At 33.4% G+C, this 24,843-nt stretch overlaps 1 protein-coding gene across 1 annotated transcript in view; it reads left to right on the plus strand.

The window, feature by feature from the left end:
• Positions 1 to 24,843, plus strand: part of Csmd3 (CUB and Sushi multiple domains 3) — a 1,190,022-nt gene that overhangs the window by 574,578 nt on the left and 590,601 nt on the right. Inside the window, 1 exon segment of the mRNA XM_047516388.1 lies at positions 10,191 to 10,312. Coding sequence (XP_047372344.1) covers positions 10,191 to 10,312 — 122 coding nt within the window.

Here is a 24,843-nt window from a genome sequence, read left to right on the forward strand (position 1 = left end):
TCATTCTTCAGATTTGGGATATTTTCTGATATTATTTCATTGAATAGATTGTTCCTTCCTTTGGTTTGTTTTTCTGTGCCTTCCTCTATCCCAATAATTCTTAAATTTGGCCTTTTCATGATATCCCATAATTCTTATAGATTCTGTTCATGATTTCTTACCATCTTCTCTGTTTGGTCAACTTTGTTTTCAAGGTTAAATATTTTGTCTTCAATATCTGAGGGCTGTCTTCCAGGTGTTCTGTCCTGTTGGTTATGCTTTCTATGGAGTTTTTAATTTGATTTATTGTTTCCTTCATTTCAAGGATGTCTATATGTTTTTTTATAGTATCTCTAATTCTTTATTGAAATGATCGTTTGCTTCCCACATGTGCTCTTTTAACTGTTGAGTGGTGTGATCTTTCAAAGCCTGCATTTGCTCTTTCATCTCATTGTTTTCTTCTCTGATCATTTTAATTATGTACATTCTGAACTCCCTTTCTGACATTTCTTCTGCCATGCTGTCATTGGATTTTTTTGCTGTACCATCTAGGTTTTTTGGGACATTTTCTTCCCTTGTTTTCTCATATTTCTCAGGTATCTACCCCGCTAATAGTGAAACTCTGAGATATTGTAGATTTCCTCTATTGATTAATATTTTTTTCTGTATATTTCCAATAACTCACCTCTTAGACTTCAGTAGCCTGAAGTCTTGGAGGAACTTGATAATGCGGTGCTCCACAAGGAAGCTGCCCCTCTAGGAGTGGTGTCCTTCAGGTGGGGTATATTCCCTGTCAGTGGGCAGAAGCACCTCCATTTGTTGACTGATTGTCAGCCAAAGGGGTACTAGACTGCAGACTGCACATCTGATATGGGCCTGTGTCTCGGTTCTACTGCCCTGGTGGGAAAGCCTTGCCCAGAGGTGAAGACTCATCTGGTGGGGAAGTTTCACTGGGCAGCTCTCCTCTGAGCAGTTCCCTTCAGTCTAGAACTAACACGTGTACTGGGCATCCCTCCTCTGCGATGTTCCCAGGGGTCCCAACCTACCACCTGAGCTGGGGAGCCTGGCCCTGCAAGGGACTCACTTGCTGAGTGGCCCTCCTCTGCTATGTTCCCTGGGGTCTGAGCTACTGCCTGGGCCTTGGGCCCTCACTCTGCGTCCAAGCCTTTTGCTGTGCAGCCCTCTTCTGCAATGCTCCCGGTTGACTGCATTTATGGCTCCAGCGGGGGAGTCTTACTGGGCCACTCTACTCCACGAAGTTCCCTGCGTTTTGGGACTACTGTCCCATCCAGGGAGCCCAACCAGTGGGAGAGACTCACCCAGTGGCTCTGAGTTGGTCCCGAGTCTCTCAATACCTCCTCTTCTTGACTCCTGGGTCCTGTCAAAGGTCCTCCAGTCTCCTATAGGTGTCTCAGGAAGGAAACTGCCCTTCCAATGATGATGGCCATGCCATCAGGAATAATTCAAAATGCCTGCACCTGCCTCTAAAGAACACTCTGCCTGGCTCTGCAGGCGGGCTGCTTGTCTGCTGGCTTGCTCCGCAATGGTGGCCAACCTTGGTGTGATGGTCAGGTGGGGTCACTCAATGATGGCATCTGACTTTGGTCTAGTGGTTGGGCGGGCTGGCTACCTGCCAGCTAGTTCTGCAATGCAGTCAGGTTGGGTGCCTGCTGACTAGCTCTGTGATGCAGGAGGCCTGACTCGCCCGCCAGTTCGCTCCATGACTGCGACCGACCAGTGATGGCGCCCGACCTTGGTGCAGGGGTCAGGCAGGATCCAGTCAGTCTTCTTGAAAAGTGCGATGCAAGTAATTATGGAGTTCAGACATCATTGTTGGTAGGTGGGCAAGAAAGATTCAATAGAAAATTGAAACTTATGAGTACTCGTCCTAGCCTCTCCAGGTATAGCTCCTTTCTTGACAGGGATGTAACCACATAATATCTTTCAATGTCCAAATACCATTGACTGCTACAAGTTGTCCATCCTTAGGTACCAAAATTTATCCATTTTAATTAATATGGATAAATTAATATTAATATTAATAACTTTATTAATATTAATAAATTAAATATTTTTCCTAAGACTATCTGTTGTCCTGCCTCACAGGAACCCATCAGAAAACCTTAAATAAGTTTTTGTTGTTGTGGTGGTGGTTGTTGGTACATTTCCCATAACCTTGGAGTGTTTCACATGCTTAACATGTACAGCTCGATTTTATGTATCTGTGCCCAAATATAATATACGTTTCCCATGTACAAGTTAGAGCTTCCACACACAATAGCAACTATTAAATTAAAATTAATATTGCCTGTCTTGTCTGTTACATCCTGTACAGCAGAAGAAATATAGTTTATTCCATTGCCAATGCCATGCTACTATCAGAGAATGTCAATCTAGTCTCTGGATATATATCCTCAGGGTTGGCTAATGGGCAAAGAAGTCACTTTAGATAACAAAAGATAGAAATGGAATTACTTCTATTACAGGCCAATGTGCTAATCTACTTCTAGTAGATAACTGTTTTCTAACTCACAGGTGAACAACAACAAAAAGAGGACAATTAAACTCATTGATTTTTCTAGTGGATCCATCATTTTCCATATCACACATGTCAGTAAACAATTTTAATATTAAGAGTGATATTTCCCTGAGATAATAAATTTCTCACTGTACACAAATATACTTTCAGACTCTGCTAATGTCATTGTACCTCTTGAGGGCACATAGGGCACATAGATAACTGCATGATGTAATCATAGGAAAATTTTAGACCTATCAGACAATGGATACATTACAACTATCCAAGTTTGCAAATAAAGTAACTGAGGTCCAGATGGTTTGAATTTGCTGAAGTGCAAACACAAAGTTGAACATGCAAGGATAGTAGACGATCAAGAAGTACAAATGTATCTGAACTTCAAACTAATGACTCCTTTAAAAACGTAGGCCATTATACTCCTCCTAAAAGAGAAAAATTCCTTCCCAGAAATATTCCACCAAATCGAAAACATAGCCAAAGAGCCACAGATTGTAGTTGTTTACATGACATTAGTGAATTCTTGATGGGTGAAACCATTCAACAGAGGATAGAAGCTTGAATTATCACTAAATACAAAGGGAAAAAAATGCATATTAGAAAAATGGAAACTAGAAACAAAATTAAATATCTGCTGGAATTTTAGTATTCTAATAATTATTTGTCCACACATTTATTCATTGAGTGTTTTCTAAGTGGCCAACACTGTTGCAGGCACTGGAAATACTACGATGAACCAAAGGAAGTCTTGACCATCATGGACCTGACATTCTAATGAAGAATGCATACAATAAGCAAGTGTGTGTGTGTGTGTGTGTGTGTGTGTGTGTGTGGTGTGTGTATGTGTGTAAAGATGATACTTAGGAAACTAAAGAGATTATTCAGAATAGGCCATTTCTGAGTACTATTTGACAGAAATTTATACAATGTAAGAATAGCAAGTTCTAAGACTTTGAAGTGGAAACATACTCAGGAATTGCAGGTTAGTTAGTGAAATGAGTTTTAGGGAATTTTCAAATCCTAAGAACCTGTTGGGGCACAATCGCATAAATGCTTTAATATTATAAAAACTTTGCAAACTTTATGAACTGGCAGAAGAGAGTAAAATTGGTATTCGGGACATGATGGGTTCAGAGCCAACTACAGACAGAACTGAATGGAAAAAGGATCTTTAAACTGTGAACCATATACTTCTTACCCAGCCAAAAAAATAAAATGTCAGTTTGACTTACGTGTGTACCTGAAACATTCTATCTAGCAAAAATCTAAATGCCTGAATGTTACAGTTGCAGTGAAACATATTTTATTGTACTTAACCTTATTCTTAAGGTATTTTCCAAAGCAAGGTTAGCTGTACATGTTTGATATGAGATTGAAAAAAAAAAAAAAAAGGAATATATTGACGGAGAGGCTAGGGATAAAGTGTTTCGGCTTTTGTTCTTCTATCATTTTCCTTCAAGGGCATAACTCTTTAAAAATATTTGGACATCTTTCTGTATGTATTTGTTCATTTTATTCCACAAATGGTTAGCCATTCTTATCTTCCTTTTTAAAATTATAGATGGTGTATGAATAGAACAAGCAGAATATTATAAAATAGATACTATGTCTAAAGCCCTAAGCATTGGTAATCATAGATATCATAACAATTAATAGAAACCATAATGATTAATCTATTAATTTATTATAAACAGCTCAAACCAAAAATATTATCATCTTTACAAATAAACATTTTCAACCAGAACATGGTCTGCCTTTTCATTTTACAGGCTTAATTTAGTATCCTTCTCTTCTTCTTCTTCTTCTTTTCTTTCTTTTAAATAGTTCTCTTCATAGAGATCTTGGCATTTTCTTACAAAATAAATTTTTCAAAGTCATATATTCTTTTAGTGTTTGGATAAATTGGATTATTCCATTTAAATTGCTAATTATTACTGTCATAAAAGAAAAGTATAAATTTGTCATATATATATACCTTCTTCAAAGCCAACCTACTTGGGACTCAAACATAACGTGCACATTGTCAATTAGTAAATTGTTTCTTTAAATAGGCAAAAATTATATTACATACAATGACAGTTTTGTTGCTTCTTCATATTTTCTAGCCAAACTTTTTCATTTTTTTATAATTTATTGCCTTGCTGAAACCTCAGACATGTCAAATGGTATCACTAATTTTAGGTAACCATGTTTTGTTTTAAACTTAAATGGCAAAAATTTTTATGTTTTCTTGAATAAACCAATATTTATTATGGTTTCATACATTCATTCTTATATTTAGAAAATTTCTCCTTTTCTCCTATTCCTATTTTTCTTAACATTTCAGTAAGGAATTTTGTCTTAACATATCAAAGGTAATGATTCACTGTGGTCATCTACTTTCATCATGTTTACTTTTCTTTGTGTTATTGTAGGCTATACCAGGAAAGAAAATTTGTATCAAAATAATGCTTGAATTGAATATAATTCAATAAAAATACCAATTTTTTATCTGGACAACCTGACATATCAGAGAAACATTCATGGACTAAAAAATATCCAAGAATAATGAAGAAAATTTCAAAATTGAGCAACGAAAGAGAGGCTTGTACAACATCTATATTAAAAATGACAAAAAAGACTATAACATTGGCAGAGGAATAATGATAGATCAATCAATACAGAAAACAAAGATTCATTTCCATATATATCTATGTGTAGTTTTCTTATGTGGAAATATATTTTTGAATGTGCATACGTATGATAATATAATAAAAATGACATTCTCAATTAGTGGAGAATAGCATTTATTGTAAATATTCCCTTACCTTGTCATATAGAAATTGTTCTCAAATGAAAAGTTTAAATATTGTAAAATACCACCTTGGTGGTATGATAAATGAAAATAGTATCCTGACCATAGGTTTGAAGGAGGCTTTCTAAAGCAAGACATAAAACACAGTTTCTAATTAATAATTCTACTTCATTTACATATATTAAAACAAGGTTTACAGAAAAAAATAAAGCAAAGTAAGAAATTAAAAGCCAAATAGACTATAGGAAAATATTCTTAGAACACTTAAAAATGATTAATATAGATAATATACAGGAGCCTCCTATAAGTCAATAAAGAACAATTGAAACCAGAAAAGAAGTACTCAATCAGAAAAATCTAGCAAAGAAACTGAAGTAACAATAAAAATTTATGTTAACCATATAATAAAGAAGTAGAAATTGAAACGTGTTGACATACTGACCAGAATGACAAAAGTACAAATGGTTGTTGATACTTCTGATTTAGTAAGAAGAGTATACTTCTCTTAGCTTGTCTTTGAGAGTATATTGAAAAAATTTTTAGAGTAGTTTAGGCCTATTTATCAAATTTTGAAATGCTCACATATCGTGACTAAAGAATTCATCTTCTACAATTTCATACTACAATAACCCAAGTGTAAAGTACAAATAGTAGCACAAGTGTAAAGATATAGGAATCAAGATCTTCACTCAAACTTTATTAAAAAGGAATTATGAAGATATTGTAGACAATAAAATAACACACAAATTTTCACCAGTTTGTGAAAATTGTCAGAGAATCTCAGTAACTTGCAATAATAAGTACTATTTCTGTTCACTTATGTTGTATGTTATGCTGATTTCTGCAGTTCTCTTCATACAGCTGTCTGTTGAACATATCTTCTCATTTCCAACCAAAGATAAAGGAAATACCCGAGTCATCATCTACTGTTCTCATAGTGAGAGACTGAAAAATATGGAATACTTCTCTTTGGACTATTAAAATTTATGAAAATCTAAATGTACTGAACTAGAAGAGTCTTCATAATGTATAGGGCAACAAAATTTTTCAGAGGAATGTGTATGTTCTTAGTTTGGTTTCTTAAAAAATGCAGACACTCACATACATGCACACATACATAGACATAAAACCGTAACACTCACAAAAGGACACTGTCTGCAAATTAAATCATAATTGTTAAGTGGTCATTGTCAGGTTTGGATGAAAGTAGACAAGAAGATCAAAATATTTAAAAGCGATTTTTACCAGCCATTTTATGAGTATTTCTTCACTATTTTTGTATAAAAATAAAATAATGTTCAACAAGACATTTTCCTAGTCTAAATCATATTTGCAAGGATTCTTCATCAGCATAAAGAAAACATTTGTTTCACAGTTCACTTAAAAGTTGTGCCAAAGAGCTTGTGTATTTGTTAGTTTAACAAATGTGCCTACATGAAACTCAAGTATTAGGAGTTAACAGAAATGATAAATAAGGCCTTGTTCTCAAAAGACTGTGTAATTGTGTATATATTTTAAAAGACAGATTATTACAGAGGATTACCAAGTAGTAAATGCCACTCAAAATATGTCCTATCAGAAAGTTATATCCTTGGAGGCTGCCTCAGGAGGATAGCAAATTCAAGACCAGTGTCAGCAATTTAGCAAAACCCTAGGCAACTTAATGAGCCCATGTCTCAAAATTAAAAAAAACAAAATATGGGTTGGGCATATATAGCTCAATGGTGAAGCACCTCTGGGTTCAATCCCCAGTAGCCACCCCCCGCCCAAAATAAGAAGGTTATATCTACTAACTTGAAACCAATTGTGTTTTTATTACTGTAAAATTCTCATTGCTATAAAGTTCTTAGAGTCTTTATAACTTCATTCTCTATCAGGTCTAACACCTAAACATTTTTATAGATGTTCACTTTGAATAATAGGTTATGAATTGTGAGCACTTGTCCATTACAGAATCCTAAGTGGAGGAATTAGGGATTGCACACAGGGAAACCTAAACACTGAGCTACATTCCCAACCCTTTTTATTTTTTATTTTTTATTTTGAGGTAAAGTCTTTCTAACTTGCTTAGGATCTTGTTAATTTGCTGAGGCTGGCCTCAAACTTCTGATCCTCCTGCCTCAGTCTCCCGAGTTGCTGGCATTATAAGCATGTACCACCAGGTCTGACTGAGAACCTGTCTGTCTATCTATCTATCTATCTATCTATCTATCTATCTATCTATCTATCTTTTTATTTGGGTACCAGGAATTGAACCCATGGTTGCTTAGGTACTGAGCAACACCACCAGCCCTTTTTATTTTATTTTATTTTTATTTTGTGACAGGATCTCACTAAGTTGCTTAAAGCCTCACAGTTAGGAACCCTTTTGAAAGAAAATAAGTGACATCTCAACTTGATTTCATTTAAATGAATAGAATCTCTGCAGGCAAATGTAATAAGGAATATTTTTGATTGGGAAACAGAATGGGAATTCCAGAAAATTATACAGGGTATGATACTTTTAAGAGAGTGCACGAAGTCTACTCCGGCACAAGTAAATGTATGACTATGTAAAATGGCAGGACATTGTACTAGAAAAGGAATCTAGGTCCTCACAGAAATAATTTTATATTCATATAAGGCAGTTTCTAATTAATCCTGTGGGAAATAGATACCAAGTTTACATGCAATTAAGGAAATCAAATATGTATTTTTAGAAGATAAATATAATAGTATATTCAACACAGAGAAAAATTGGAGTCTAGGAAATGAGTTAAATAGCTATGACCAGACCAGAAAATGTGATGTAGAAGCCCTGAGTAATGGGAAGAGATGAAAAGGAGAAAAGTTTCAGAAAAGCAACACATAGGTCTTTAAGGAGCATCTGTTTCTATCAGGGAGTGGAGGGACTAGTTAAGAAATGTTTAATTAAAAGTTTCATAAAAATGACTCACAGAATGTACAGTACACAAATAATTAATCTGGAAATCAACAGAGATGCCAAAGATGGTGATGCAGATTGGAAAGTTATCAACACAGAACTGAACATTCAAGTCATAGAAGTGAATTAGTTTAACTTTTCAGAGAACATAGAAAAAAATGAAAAGGCTATGGAATCAGTTTAGAATTATGCTGCTTATAAGTCAGATGGAAAAAAATAGGACCAGAACAAAGATATAGTGGAACAGAATTATTTAAAACATACAAGCAAATAAGAGTTCAATACTTAAAGCCTCACAGTTAGGAACTATGAGGCTCAATACTATGTAAGGAAATCCAGATGATTTCAAAGTTTTTCAATACTTTCTGTTATTGCTGAGATGTCCAATATATAGAAAAATGAAGAGATTATTAGATTTAGCGATTAGGGCGTCAATACTAGCATTGAGAAAGCAGTTTCAATATTAAAATTAGAGCAAGTATTGGGTTGAAGTAATTTCAAGAGTGAATGCAGAAGAAGGAAATGGATTAGTGAGCATGGAAAAAAGATTTATAAAAAGTTTGGTAGTAAATGAGGAAAAATTAAATGGTAAGTACTGGTAAATGAATAAAAATAGCATTTTTTATTTTTTTCTGTAACAAAATAATGTTTTGTTATTTAAGGAGTAGAAATCATATACATACAAAACAAATTTAAATGTGACTGATAAGTGACCACAAAGTTTAAACTTGAGGTTGAAAAAAATTTATCTGGATTAGATTTATACTGAAATATAAACAAAAGGGAAGAAATTAGTGGGAAAACACTAAATTTAGTATACTATGTAAACACACTTTCCATGACAAGAAGACAAGACTTGTAGTCAGAAGACCTAGTCTCAAATTCTTGGTGTTCTACTTGTTAGGAGAATGACCTTGGCCAAGGGAAGCAAATAAACTGATAAACTGATCTTCATAAACTGATAAACTGATCTTCAAAGTGGTGATGATAATAACTATGTAACAAACTATGTAAAGATTTAAGAGCAAATGGAAAAATAGGTTCAACTGTATATTATTTTAAAGTTTCATAGATTATTAATCATAAATTAGAGAAGAATAACATAGGTATGATTTTAATGGGATGGGGCAAATAAATGCAGATCAAAATCAATGGCACCAAGAACTTTGTGGTGGTGAAGAAGAAAACTAATAAAGAACCACAGTGTATTGCTTATCTCTTTTATTAAGAATAAAGAAAAAGTAGAACATTGAGGAAATATCACAACGTTTAATTTTGTGGGTATAAATTAAAATGCATTTTAATGAACTGTAGATAATGTAGAACTTTTAGAAATTTAGATAATATAGTTCTACATTTACAGACTGTAGAACTTTTATTGTCTTAGTGATCTAATCCACAGTCAGAGGAATAGAATGAGTTGTTTTAATGTTGATGTCTCTCAACATTAAAGTTGGCACTTATTAAATAGAAATAAAACAATTTATAGATTGCTTAATCAATCCAAGGTTTTTCTTCTTATTCTTGGTAGATTTTAATTAGCATGTTAGGAAAATGTAATTTTCTCTAATTAAACTAAACAATTTACCATCAGAGGACAATTTATTATACTTCACACCATAATTCAGAACTAGTTGTGATTAATATTGAAAATATCAAGCTTTTGATTCTCAGGATATCAGAATCTAATTCTGATAAGTGATATTAAAGTGTCATAGTATGCATTTCAGTATACCTCACAATTTTATTCATAGCCAGTTTTCAGTTAAAGTAGAACACAACAAGTTTGTGAATCTCAGAATACAACAGACACTCTAATTACATTAGAACACCATGATACACATTTCAATGAGGTTATAATTGTGTAATTTCAAATTTCAAGTCTATTGCAAGATATTTTATTGTTGTGATTTTACGTGTGATGTATGTCCATCTTTTACGTTGCATTTCTCTTTTAGTGAAGACATGTGGCTCTAATCTTCAGGGACCAAGTGGCACCTTTACGTCTCCCAACTTTCCATTCCAGTATGACAGCAATGCGCAGTGCGTCTGGGTCATCTCAGCGGTAAACACAAATAAGGTAAGGGAAAACCATCTGTTTGGGTTAAAATCATACTCAGAAGACAAAGGCAAAGAGATGAGGAATGTGCAGTATATACAATTTGAAATTCAAGTATGAGTTTGGCAATGTTTCTTATTCATTCTATAAAACAATTTTGTTTCTGAAAGTGTTAAAAAATAAAATAAAATTAATAGAGCCCTTTCCCTAGTTACTAACATACAAATGAAAACACAGAATGAATGTGTTCCAAGGTACATTTTGAAGATTGTACATATGTATTTATTTGAAAAAGAAAACATGAATAATGGCTTCTCACTTGAAATCTTTTCTGTTTGACACATTGTTTAGTTATATCATGTTTTTATACATAGATGACTTTCATTTCATTGTTTCTGTATTGCTGTATATTTGATGTGCTCTGTAATAATAGAGGATTCACATTATGGATATTTCAAAAGGTTAAATTGTCTTTCTATTTGATTCTAAAATGAGTAAGACATCTAAATATGTATGTGTCACTATACGTCAAACAAAATTATAACACTGAATGAATATGAGAGGAGGTGAAAAATTAGTTTTCTTCTCCAGCTCTCACTAGCTTGCATCTTTTTATGAAAACTGATTTTATACCAAAGGAAACAAGTTAAATATGAAGATTCTAAATTTCTCTCAAAAAACTCATATTCTGTTATATCTTCTCTGGGCTAGAATTTTTTACATTTTTATTTGTTCTTTTTAGTTATAAATGACAGTAGAATGTATTTTGACATATTACACATAAGTGAAGTATAATTTCCCATTCTTGTGGTTGTAAATCATGTTGAGTTACACAGGGTGTGTATTCATATATGAACATAGGAAAATTATGTCCAATTCATTCTACTGTCTTTCCTATTTTCCCTGCTCCCTTTCCTTCATCCCTTTTGTCTAATCCAATGAAATTCTATTCTCCTCCCCACTTACTGCTTGTTAGCATCCACACTATCAGAGAGAACATTTGACCTTTGGTTAGTTGGAATTGACTTATTTCACATCATGATAGTCACCAGTTCCATTCATTTAGTAGTAAAGATCATAAAGTGGGTCAGATTGTGAAGCAAATATGGATTTATAATTTATCAAAAACTTTTAAGTTATTTAACTTCTGAAGTTGGGTTTATCTCTGAAATGTGAATAATAGGAGCATTATTTCACAATATTGTGAGAAATAAGATAATGCATATGGAGTGGTTCATAGAATTATTAAGTACTTGAAATGCATTAACTAATTGTTATTAGATAAAGTATATGGCTATGTGCCAAAAATATCTGTGATCTCCATCAAGTTCTTGAAATCAAGTTCTAAGAGCAGAGAGGATTAAACTTAAGAAAATCACTAAATCAAACCCCTCAACTGCAAAATGAAGATCATTCTACATACCCAACATGTGTCATCAGTTTAATTCAATGAAACAAATATTTATTGAACATGTCATTTGTACCAATTATTGGTTATTTAGAAAATAAAAAATCAAAAGTACTTGGAAAACAAAGTGTTTTCTGAACACTTAGCAACATACTGGGTGTCGGGGTGCCCGGGACCCCTGGCTCTAGGTAAGGCTAAGATGGCGCCTGGCAGTGAGCCAGAGCAGTTAACTTTTGCACAAACAACTGACATTATTTTGAGGAAGTTCCAGGGATTGGTTGAGTTCCCTCATGGACAGTGCATGATCACTGCATGTCTGCATTTACTGCCTGTATCTGTTCATGCTCTCCCCTCGTGCTCTAATGCTGATTGGTTACGGTAATGCATATATTGGAGTGTAAGTTCCTCGAAAGGGAGAACAAAGAAAGAAGAGAACAAAGAAAGAACTGAGAGGATGGGGGTGCGCGCAATAAAAAGGCTGAAAAGAACCAGGTGTCGTGTCTCTCTGCGGGCGGGGAGCGCGATAACTGGGCGCTATCCTCAACACTATTTTTGAATACATTTTGTGAATTATTTAATCCTCTTAAGGCTGTTATAAGAAAGATACTTTCATTGCCTATGTTTAAGAGAAGCCCTAAATAACCTGTTTAAAAATCACACAGCTAGTAAAGGTCAGAGCAGTGTACTTTATTATATGTATGTATGAAACTATGTTTCACCACAAGATACAATTATCTTTTTAAAAAATAGCATGAAATAAATCCATTATGAAGTATAGAGCTAACACATTGTATTAATCTTGCATTGTCATAGAAATTTTTTGTGGCTCATTATTACCTATAATTGTCATCAAGATGTGGTATTATATAATGTTCTATAAGATACATGCCTTAGCAATTTTCAATATTCCATGGAAATTATATTTCTACCTGTTTATATTATGTAATCTGCCAAATTTTTATCCCTTCTTTTTCAATTTATTTTCTAAGAAGGATATAATTACTTTTATTTATTTGCTATGTTGTATCAAATAGTTGATTATAAACATTAACTTTTTATCTGTTAGTTAAGGAGTTCTGTAGAAATTGGTTTTTGATAATTTTTAACCATGATATTTACAATAAGAATTCTATGCAGTGGCCCAGTGCAAACACATTCTCTCTCTCTCTCTGTCTCTCTGACTCTCTCTCTCTCTCTCTCTCTCTCTCTCTCTCTCTCTCTCTCACACACACACACACACACACACATGCAGAATTCCACAAATGTGCAATATTATCCCTTCCTCTGTAAATTTATTTCTGTATTGTATATTCTTATTTATTATAATGTACTGACTTTAAAAAATATTAATCATGTCACTAAACTGATTTCATGAGCACTAATAGTTTATAACACATAGTTGAAAAACAATGTTGTAAGAATTTACTTCCATAGAGTACAATCTCAGACCCTTTTCAGAAGGCAATTGCTAACACAAACTATAAGCATACAATTATACTAGTTGGTATAACTCTCAATTAATCAAAGTGTTTAATCCTTCAATATCTCCAATTTTCTTAAATAATTAGTAACCATTTTTTACTTTACTTTTGATCACTTTAAAAACAATCTTGGTGTCATAAATATCTAAAAATGATTATTGGAAAAATTTTGAAATTTGAAACAGAATGAAACTGATGCACCTGATTTCAAATCTGGACTGTCACTCTAACTAATTAAAAAATTTTAGCCATGCTCATTTAGTCCTGTAAGCCATAATTTTTCTTTTTCTTTTTCTTTTTAACTTTTTTTTTAGTTGTAGATGGACACAATACCTTTATTTTATTTATTCATTTTTATGTGGTGCTGAGAATCAAAACCAGCGCCTCACACATGCTAGGCAAGCGCTCTACCACTGAGCCACAACCCCAGCCCTCAGTTTTTCTTTTTCATGTATTAGAGATCATAGTGCCATATTATAAGGTTGATATACTGATTACATAATAAAATATGAAATTCTCAGTACCAAGTAGAATCATTTTAAATGATACCTAATATTATTGCCAAATGTTGTCATCTTGTTAGGAAACAAGATGTTCAGTTACGTTAGCTTATCTTATATATTAATGCAATACTAATATTTTCACATTTGATTTTGTTTTAATTTATAGGTGATTTTGTATTATGCAAAAATTTTAAAAATTAAATTATAGTCATTGTTACAGATATTTGTAAACACTGCAATTAATTTCACTAAAAATAAAATATAATGTCTAAGTATTACAACCTTAAAGAAATATGCGTTTTTCAAATTGCTTCATGGTTATTCTACAAGCTTATATAAGAGAATATTTTCTTTGATTATTGCATTTGAATGATGAATAAAATTGAGGCTTTCTTAATTGCAGCATGTTAAAACTTTAGAAATGATTCTTTATTTTAACCTGTTTATTGAATTAATTTTTCTTCTTGCATTAAGAAATACATTAACACTAGCTCCATGTATACATGAAGACTTGATGACCCACCCATATCCATTTGTTTATCTCTATCATTTTTCCTTTTAAAATTACTTTTTCCAATTTCAAAATAAAAAATATATATTACTTTCTTTTTTTTTTTTTTTCTTTTGCAGTGCTGGGGATTGAGCCCTTGTGCTTACGAGGCAAGCACGCTACCCACTGAGCAATATCCCCAATCCTGTATTACTTTCTTAATGTGAGCCACTTATTTGACTAGAAATTTGTTAGAAGCCACATTTTGAAAGAATTCAAGTTAATTTTTACATTTTATTTAACCCAAATATTAAAATTTCAACATATCATTGGCATAAATTAATGCAATATGTTGCTATCATTTATTCATTCTTAATCTGTGAATCGGTTGTGTGTTTGACACTTTCAATATAGCTCATTTCAGACTGGACTTAATTCAGATCCTCAGTAGCCACGTTGCTAGTGACTACCATGTTGAACATGATCTCACCATAGAGAATTCTATTGCACTGCTGAAGTCTGAAAAGTATGAAGGATGTTGGCAGTGGATATCAACAATAGCAAATGCCCATTACAAGATTATTGCTTCAAATGAAATTTTGACAGGAACTTCAAGGAAAGGGAAGACAAAATGTTCTTGCTGGCAAAGTGACTCTGAAAGACTTGAGGTTTAAGGTTCTCAACTTTATCAAAGAACATCTAAATGTTTACATTTCAAATTGCAGGACCTCTTTCCTCCTTAATTTTCCCCCTAATTTTCATATGAGAAACTTGGTGAGTCTATAAGTTCATTATACATTTAGTTATGTCATTTGCACAATTAAATTTGGGATATATTTGTTAGCTTTACCAGGCCAGTGGTACAGGGTGCCCACAGTTTTCTTATAGTTTGACCATGACCTTAGCTATGATTTTGTTTCCTTTTAATTTCACTGCAATCATCATCAATAATCATTTTCCACCATAATCATTGTAGTGTTGAGTTAACCAACAACATCTAGTGCAGCAACCCTTTGCCACTGATCCTATGGATTTTGCCTTCAAAATGTGTTTCATCCCAATCACAACAGATGATTGTGCATGCCATTTTCTACTGACTGGAAACTCAGCTATGTTCAAGGCCAAAAAATAAGTAAAATACTTTTCAAAATCCCATCTTTGAGGAACTGTTCTTGGGCTCACAAGTTGATATGGAGGACTACATAAATTAAGGTCTAGTAAAATTATAAATGACATATTAGCTATTTATAACCAATGAAATATAATTTGGACAATTGTTATACTGGCATTATCATGAAGAAACTGCAAAAATTAATGCAGAAGCAAAAACTATATAGACAGATGCAGCCTTACAGCTATAAAAAGAAAAGGGAAAATGAGATGTTAACAAAATCTAAGAGCTCCTTCAAAGTAGGGATTTTGTAGAACTGGTGCTCAAATGTTGAGATACCATGGTTCATGCTCAGAAGGGAAGCATGTGAGCCAGCAGGTTTAAGCAGACTCTAAAGTCAGCTGGGAAAAAAAATTGAAAAATGTCATTTTCAGTGTTCCATCCTAAATATCAAGAGGCAGAATATGTAAGAATTGACTTGAAGCTAAGATATAGCATATAAATAATTACCACAGAATTACTATCAAGGAACATGGGAAACACTTCCAGTAAAACTCATTTAGAGGTGGAAAAGTTATGCTTGAGATAGAAGATTAGATCTCAATTTGGGGATAAAGTCTGAAAGATCAAAATAAAAAAAATAGGGATGGTGATATAAATTTGGAAGTTGTCAGCTATGGATGTTATTTAAATGTGGACTGAGATCACACAATGAGTAAGTCTTAGGAGTAAAACCATAGTTAAAATAAATAGATGAACAACTGATAAAGGTTGATGAGTAGTATACTTAACTGAAAACATGTTTGTATATTTGTATGTATTTTTTTTCTTATGTCACATTTTTTATGATTAAAGACTTCCTATTTCCAACGAAGGTTCCAAACATTGAAGGCAGAATCATAGGAAATGCCTAAAGCATATTTTCACTATTTTATTTGTAAATATGTACCTTTAGTATTAAAAGTTACATAATTTATTTATAATTTCTTTTTTTTCTTTCTTTTTTTTTTTGGTACCTGGGAGTGAACCCAGGAACGTTTTAACCCCTGAACTACATCTCCAGCTCATTTTATTTTTTATTTTGAGACAGGCTCTCATTAAATTGCCCAGGGCCTTGCTTAAGTTGATGAGGCTGGCCTTGAACTTGCCATCCTCCTGCCTCAACCTTCTGAGCCACTGGGATTACAGGCAAGCACCAGGCATTCAGTTTGTTCATTAATGAATTGATATAAATGAAAAACAGTCTCATGTGAGAGATCCATCAATTTTTTCCTGCATATTAAAAAAGTACTCCTTGCATTTGAGGTTGGGAACTACTGATTAAAATAAAGTGATCAACTTCACTTAAGCATATTCTCTTTTAAAAAATGAAAAAGAACAATCAAATGAGAACATAATTCTGTCCTGTCCTTCTTACTATATCACTGAATCCAATGATTTCAATTAAGTATAAATCTTGAATTTTTCAGGAAAACTGTAAAATCCTAAACTGGTATTCTAGGGCTCAGTTTGAAGTTACCCCAGAACTAATTCCTTAGTGTACCAGATAAGGATATTAAAGCCTGGGGATTTGATCTTGAGTGTCTACCTTTAATTTTGGTTCTGGAAATTAGAAATCTCTGTTGTTTTCTATCACTGTATCTATTCTACCATCTTTACTTTGCTAGGCTGCAATCTTCTCTTGTTATTATTAGTAACTTTCTGAGAAACTGAAGTCCTATTCCTGATCTAGATTGTCATGTCTGGAACTTTGTCACTCACCCAAACAACTTCTCTGAACATAATAGGTGACTGCCTGCTTCTGGCCTGCTCATCATTTTTTTGGCTCTGAAACCAGCCTTCTCCACATAACCTTATTCTTGCTTTGTCAACCACTTGTTCCTGGAACTGGACCTGTAGTGCTCTTTGACCCATGTTATGTTTTTGCTTATACTGTAATCGTTGGTTCCTCAGTGTTTATAAAAACTGAGGAAGTAACTCTCTTCATTCTGTGAAGTCTTGGAGACAACTTCAATCAAAGTACCTTGCAATATTCCCTCCAACCTTATTGGCCAAGAAGATACCATCTAGTGGTATTCTGAAGCTAACTTTTACCAGTTCTGGAGGACTGATTGTTATCAGGAATATAGCAAGTGGTTGCTAAGCACATTCAAAACTAGAATTTAAATTATCTAAACACAAAATTTAATAAATTATATTTAAAGTAAGTGCAATAATTACTCAAAAATCATCATTTCAATATTTTACTACACTGTACTATTAACCATGCTCTTGAGGTTATATTTATTTTGTCCATATGATAGAGCCACTATATAATGATGTGCTTTCTGCATCTCCTTCCAACTCCGTATTCAGTTTTCCTGGTAGTTTGCAATTGAACATGGTAGGAGAATTTAAACTATAGAAATTGGAAAACACTACAAATCAGAACTTTTGTCTATCACACAGATGTAGAAAATGAAAGAGTAAAATGTTAATAATGAAGATTGTTTCAAAATGATTTTGTGTGTAGTAATTGCATTGTAACCAGCAAAAAAACAGGAAATATTCTTAGAGTATTCAAAAACTATTAAATGATTCAGTAATGAGGTCATTCATACTATTGACAAACAAATGATGCTCTGATATAACTAATCATTTTTATTACTATGTTTTACTCACTAGCATAAACAAAATATCGATCAACATTCTTGTGAGAACTATAATCAGTCATTCAATTGCAACCACAAGTTAAACTTCAGATAAAAAAAAAAAAAACATCAACAAAAGCATTCTATTTTTTTTTTTTCACCTAAGTCTGCACCAATAGTTTTGTTACTTGTCACCCAAGAACCCTGAGGCAGGGAGCTGAGAGTCATCACTTTTTTCCCCTTATCTATTGATCTTGTATGAAAGGAACCTGTTGCAATGTTTGTAGTTTGTTCACTCTCAGAGAAATTCTCTGGTATAATTCACCATATCTTGTAAATTGATAACATCCTTTTTCCTCTATCTTTATTTACATCTGTTTGAGAGAAATCTAGCTCTTTAAAACACATGCTAGTTTTATCTATCTTTACTTTCTTAGATTTCTTGCTTTGAAAAGTAAGTCTCCCAGTAAAAACATAAGCATAAAATATAAAACATAAACATAAACATTTAATTAAATATTTCCTTTATATAATATAAAGAACTTGGCTGCAAAGGAATTTTTATGAATTGTTGACCAGTTCCTGTTCTCATTTTAAAATGTACATAATGCATTTTTATCCTCATTGAATGATTGTGACAAGCATAATGCTGATGTCTCCAGGATGTCAGCAAATCTCAAAACTAAGAAAATCCAATGCATTGGGAGGTTAGTAATGAAATATCACCTTATCATAGAGGGTATAATTCAGAGAGAAAGAAGACAGGCACCTGAGGTCTTCGTCAGTTCAAATTATAACTCTCCTAGATGAACAAAAGTCTTAAGAATCAGAAGAAACTAAAAAAGAAAGAAAGAAGAAAGGTTATCAAAAGAATGAGGATTGACTATGGCCTTTAAAAAATAATATTGGATAACACCAGTCAGAAGCACCATTCTAAAATTTATTTCAAGGTTATGACTATTTACCTTGTTTCCAAATTTGCTTCATATTTGCATCTTATAATCCAGGAATATAATTTAGTACGACTTATGTGATTTAGTGAAGAAAGTCAAGGACCTGGCATGATTTTATATATATATATATATATATATTCAAAACACACTCTGGATTTTCATTTATAAATAACTTCTTTATATGGAATAATGCATGGGCAGCATGGTTGTCGGAGTCAAAAATCTTGAATACTGGTGCAGATCACCTCACATCTCTGGATCTAATTTTTCTCAAGTGTAAAGCAAAAATAGTTTCCCTGCCCTGCCATGTCACAAGAATGTTGAAGGAACATGTAAATTAACAAATGCATTAGCACTTGATACATAGAATATTTTCTTATACATTTAAAGTGTGGCATATGACTATTATTTATGACAGCCTCTCCAAAGATGGTTTTAGGTGAATGACATCATCAAATCCACCATAATATATATGTTGAGATATGTTAAATGATTAGTATGCATAAGGATATGATTAGCATGTTGCTCATAGGGGGTTCCTAGTTAATACTTTTATGTAAATGAAGTCATTAATAAATAAGATTAAACAATATGTATGGAATATATGAAGACATTTTAGGCCTCTTGTTCCATTATAATCTAAAGTTAGTAAGCAATAGTTTACAAATATTTTTGCAGCTTTAGTATTGCTTTATAAATAAATGTTAACAATACTTAAATTATATAATATTCATATCTGAATATTCTTATCTCTATAGCTATCATAGACTTAGTTTGTGGGGTTTTCCAATAGTTTTGATAAAATTTATTATATGATTTCATATTATACCAACAAATTGAGTTGCTTTCTGTTGAAATGATAAAATAGATGGGTTTCTTTCTCTCCTAATCATTTCAAGGACACTTATCCCAATCTTCAAATTTAAGTAAAGAAGGTCAACCTTTTGTAGTAGCAGAGGAAATTTCTATCTGGACACCTTATCTCATACCATTCTTTTACTTATTTTAAAATCAAGTAGTGAAGGCCAATTTTATAATAAAGTAAAATAACTAAATTGTGAAGTATTAAATTCATATATTTACTACAACATTTCAACCCAAGAAATTTTCTTTAGAACAATGAAATACCCCATTCAGTACTCCTTCCCATAAACTCTTTAGGTATTGGTGCACACTGATATTAACTGATAATACTGAAATTGGAGCAACTTTTGTAATTATTGTTCCATCATTAGCACAAGGCTTACGCCACTTCATTTAACCTGCCCTATTATAAGCACTAATTCTTCACACTAAATATTTGGAGATTTGGGAACTATGACCAGCTTCAATGCCAGGTGTGTAACCTCAGCCAAGCATGGAGAATTACCTTTTCTGCAGACAGCAGCTGTCTTCATTTTTAGGATCCCAAAAAGTACACCCAAAATAAGGTACTGCATGCAGGTGATTTATTAAGAAAGGAGAAACTATTAAGGGAGTGGGGAGGCAAAACAGGAAACAAATTGAGCAAAGGGTAATTTCAGGCAAATTCCAAGCCTCATCCTGGTCCCATCTGTATATGTTTTACTCAAGAGCCCATTCTAACTCAAAGGAAGATGGCTGCCTTCTCATACTTCTGCTTCTTATGATAATAGGTGAAGGGTTTCTCAGGTATTTCAGGACTCATGTGTGGTCTGTCTCCTGAAGTCTCAAGAAGACTTCTAGCTATGGTTGTATAAAGGCGAAAGTATGTAGAATATAGTGAACCTAATAACATGAAGAACAAGAAGCATTCACAGGTATCTGGATGGACCACTGACCATATCCTTTACAATGAATTAGGAACCAAAGAGTCAATCTGAGGCAGAAAAGTTCAGGGATAAACTGAAATCAAAGACAAATTTGTAGTCTTACCAGGTCATGATGCAGAAAAGGCTTAGGAATAGCATGAAGATGTTGATAGAAAGCAATAGGATGGAAATCAGAAAAAATGACTAGAAGACTCCCCATCCTGTGAAAATAGCTGAGGTCACTCTTTTTTAAACACATTGGACTTGACAGTTGGGGAACTATTAAAGGAGCTGATCTTTAATTTCCTGACCTGATTGAATCACACCTGTACAGCACTTCCTGGGCTATGCTTAGCCCCTGACATCAGTAGCAATTTTCTCATCCAAATGGTTTATGTAGTTGAAGTATTTTAGTTAAAATTAATTACTCTGCACAGGCGCAATGAATTGATATCTAAAAGCCAACAAATATCCTTAAAGAAAAAAGAATGGTAATGCTATAAATGTTAAAGGAACTATCTCTAGATATAGAATGACAGATATTTTTCCCCTTTGAGGCTGACAGGAAATTCTGTGTTAAATTTCAGTGATATATATTTAGTCAGCTTTTTTTGTCACTGTGACCAAAAGACCTGACCAGAACAATTAGAGGAGACAAAGTTTATTCAGGGCTCATGGTTTCAGGTGTCTCTATCCATAGATGACCAACTCCACTGCTCTGGGCCCAAGGTGAGACAGAAAATCATAGTGGAAAGGTGTGGCTGAGGAAGGCAACTCAGTACATGGCAGTCAAGAAGCAGAGAGAGTTCTGATCACCAGAAACAGAATAGAAACCATAAAGTCATCCCCCCAGTGACCTGTGTCCTCCAGCCACACTGTACCTGCCCTGCAGTTACCACTCAGTAAATCCATATCAGTGGATTAATCCACTAATTAGGTTGCACCTCAAAATCTAATCATTTCATCTCTGAAAATGCTTGCCTTGACTCTCAGATGAGCTTTTGGGAGACACCTCATATCTAAACCATAACAATACATATTACATGTTTTATAATTAAAATATGGTTTAAATAGTAATAAAAAGAAAAATAAAGTATTAGTATAGAGTGATTAATTTTACTGACTACTTCCTGCCTCTTAAAACTTTTTTCTCTTCAGGCTTCTTTAATCTGTCTTCTTGAATGTTCCCTTACGTGGAAGTCTTTTGCTAGCATTCATCTTCCTACAATCTCCTTAAAAACCAATGTTCCTCAATATTAGCAATTCAAATATTTTTTATTCTACATTTTTGCCCATTTTCTTCAGCCATATAAATGAAATGCCCAATGAATTCATTACAGTTCATTAATACTCTTTGAGATTGATTAACTTCTCTCATCTGCTACCTAGTAATAAGACAGATGTTAGAAAAATAATAAACACAATATTGTTACCATTAAAATACTAATAATTAATAACATTAATTGGATCTGAATTGAATGTATGCATCAAAAATTATGTCAAGATCTTTTATGAATCATTGCACTTAATTTTATCATTAATTGTATTTAGTAGTTGCTATTATTGTCGCCACTTTGTAAGTATAGAAACAAATTTGGAGAACTTCAGTGATTTGTCCAAACATTCAAGGCATAACAGTGACCATACTAAAGAAAATAAGAATTATGATTGTTGGATGTTATGAAGAGATTGCTTTCTGGTTCATATCTAAGGCATAGAACATGACAAGGCAAAGTTTGAAATTTGTCCCAGTCTCTCCTTTTTCCTTCTCAAGGAATTATTTTGTTAGTAGACAGAACTAAATGTCATGTAATTATTCTAAGATTCCATACTACTCCGCTCTTCCTCTCTCTATCCCTAGCACTTAAGGATTATACATCTAATTAGAGACAGGGGAAGACTTACAGAAAGCAGTAAGGTCCAGAATAGCTCCTCAAAATTTCCTGCTAATCACTTGGGTTGGTTAGCAAATTCTTTTAGAAATTTAACAGTAAAAGTTCTAAGATTTAACAAATTTACATTAAATATTCGCAAATAAAGGGAATATTTGTTTATAACTTATTGTGTTCAAGAGACTGTCCTAAGTCTGAAAATACAAAAACTGTGTTTATTTGGGACTTATGAATGAATTTGCTTGTAACTATTTAAAAATAATCCTTATATCAGGTAGTTTGTAGAATATATTTTTTATAAGTTTTAACTTCTTAATATTTATTTTTATGAAGTCTCAGTCAATTTTCTGCTGCAATATCAAAATACCTGAGACAGGATAATTTATAAAGAACTGAAATTTATTTTTTCACGTCTGGAGGCTGGCAAGTCCAAGATCCAAGCATCTGTAGTTTCGGTTGTCTAGTTAGGGTTGTTCTTCACTTTCAACATGGCTGCATTCTCCTGAGGAAAGGAACACTATCCTCACGTGACTGAAGAAGGAAGAGCAAGTGAACTTAATGTTGTATCCACACTTTTCTGTGTGGGATTGGAGGCCTTAAAAAAAAGACTTTATAAATTATGTATACTGCATATATGTATAATGAATCACTACCAAGAACTATCTGGGATTCTGTTTTTTCAGTAATAAAATAAAAAAAAGAATACATTCTCATAGGGCTCTTGAAAGTATTCTATGTCATCATACATATAATGAACTTAGAACATGACCTGGAATAAATACATTCAAAATGTGAGCTATAATAATACTTAATAATAAAAAAACACTATTACTACTGTAACTACTACTACCACTACTACCACCACCACTACATTCCTGTATGGTGAGCCACATGCTTCCACCAGTGTTTGAGTTTAGTTTCCCACTGTGCAAAAGCTCTCACTGAATTCAGAACTTGGAATATCCCTCTGGAGACTCCCTGCTGATATTAATCAGCAGCAGCTATTAGCAGATGCTTATAATAAGTCATAATAGGCTTCTGCCAAGAGAGCTAGAATAGTGAACTGTGAGCTTTTGATTCCCGTCACTAAGACAGTTTGATACAAAATGGAAAAAATTAATGATAACCTTAGAATTAGAATAGACCACACTCAACCTCCTGGGAGCTGCCTAGCAACTCAACAACAGTTTACAGTTAGGTAGAGAACCCTTGCCCTTCTTAGTATTTGGGCTCCTAGAATCTCTAGTCAATGTGAAGGAGAGTCATTGGGATAACTTGATTGTCCTATATAGCCAGAGTCATACAGGATACATACATATCATCAAAGTATACAATTCTGTCTCATCCCTTTAGTTAGCATATATAGATCTTTAAATTTCATCCCTTCCTGAAATAGCAGTACAACCACCCACATTACATGATACAGGAGAAACACAGAAATGAACAGTAACAATTTGAAGAAAACACCCTTGTGGAGTAAAAAGGGAGACCATCTAGAGTTGTCAGTGAAGAACTTTCTGAGTAGGTGTTATTTAAGCCAATATTGGAGGATGACAAGAAACTAATAATGCAGAGACCAGCTTCTAGGGCAAAAGAAAGTGTACTTGCAAAGGCCCATGATAACCTGATGTCTTCCAAAAACTGAAAAAGATGACAGGAGTCCTTTGGCAAACTGGAAAAAAGAATAGATTATGTTATGGCTATAGAGCTAAATAAGGTCCTGACCAAAAAGGCCTCTGGAATTCATGCAAGAAATGGAATTGGAAGTCATTGTAGGCATTAAACCTAAATGATTGCTCTCTAACTTTACCCAGATTTCTTTCAAATGCCATTACCTTATCACCTTCATCACCCATCACCCCTATCACTATCACCTTACCTTGGTCTATTTTTCTTTTTTACACTTAATATTATACTTGAATTTTTAAAAGACTGTACATAGTACAAAATTACATTATATGTTCCTTTTCAATTTATGGCATTCTTCCAACGAAGGGAGGAAATCTGTCTACACCTCCAACACAAAATGGTGTCTAGTAAAGACTATACTCATTAAATAACAATTATAGAGTGAATTAGTTAATTAAATAAATTCAGAGTTTGGGGCAGGAGAGCACATCATCTGACCTGTGTTTTGACTTAACATCCAAAACTTAAAGTAGAGGCTTGCTAAAGGATGTGTGTAACATTCACAAAACAGGAATGTAGTATACCTACTTTGATCGCCCACCGCCCGCGGGGACAATCACAACGCATAGGCTCTTCTTGATCACAGGAACCAAAAGGAGTTTATTCCGCAAGTCTCAGACTTATAT

This window comes from Sciurus carolinensis, chromosome 1 (genome assembly GCF_902686445.1).
Source record: "Sciurus carolinensis chromosome 1, mSciCar1.2, whole genome shotgun sequence".
In the NCBI taxonomy this organism is placed as follows: Eukaryota; Metazoa; Chordata; class Mammalia; order Rodentia; family Sciuridae; genus Sciurus; species Sciurus carolinensis.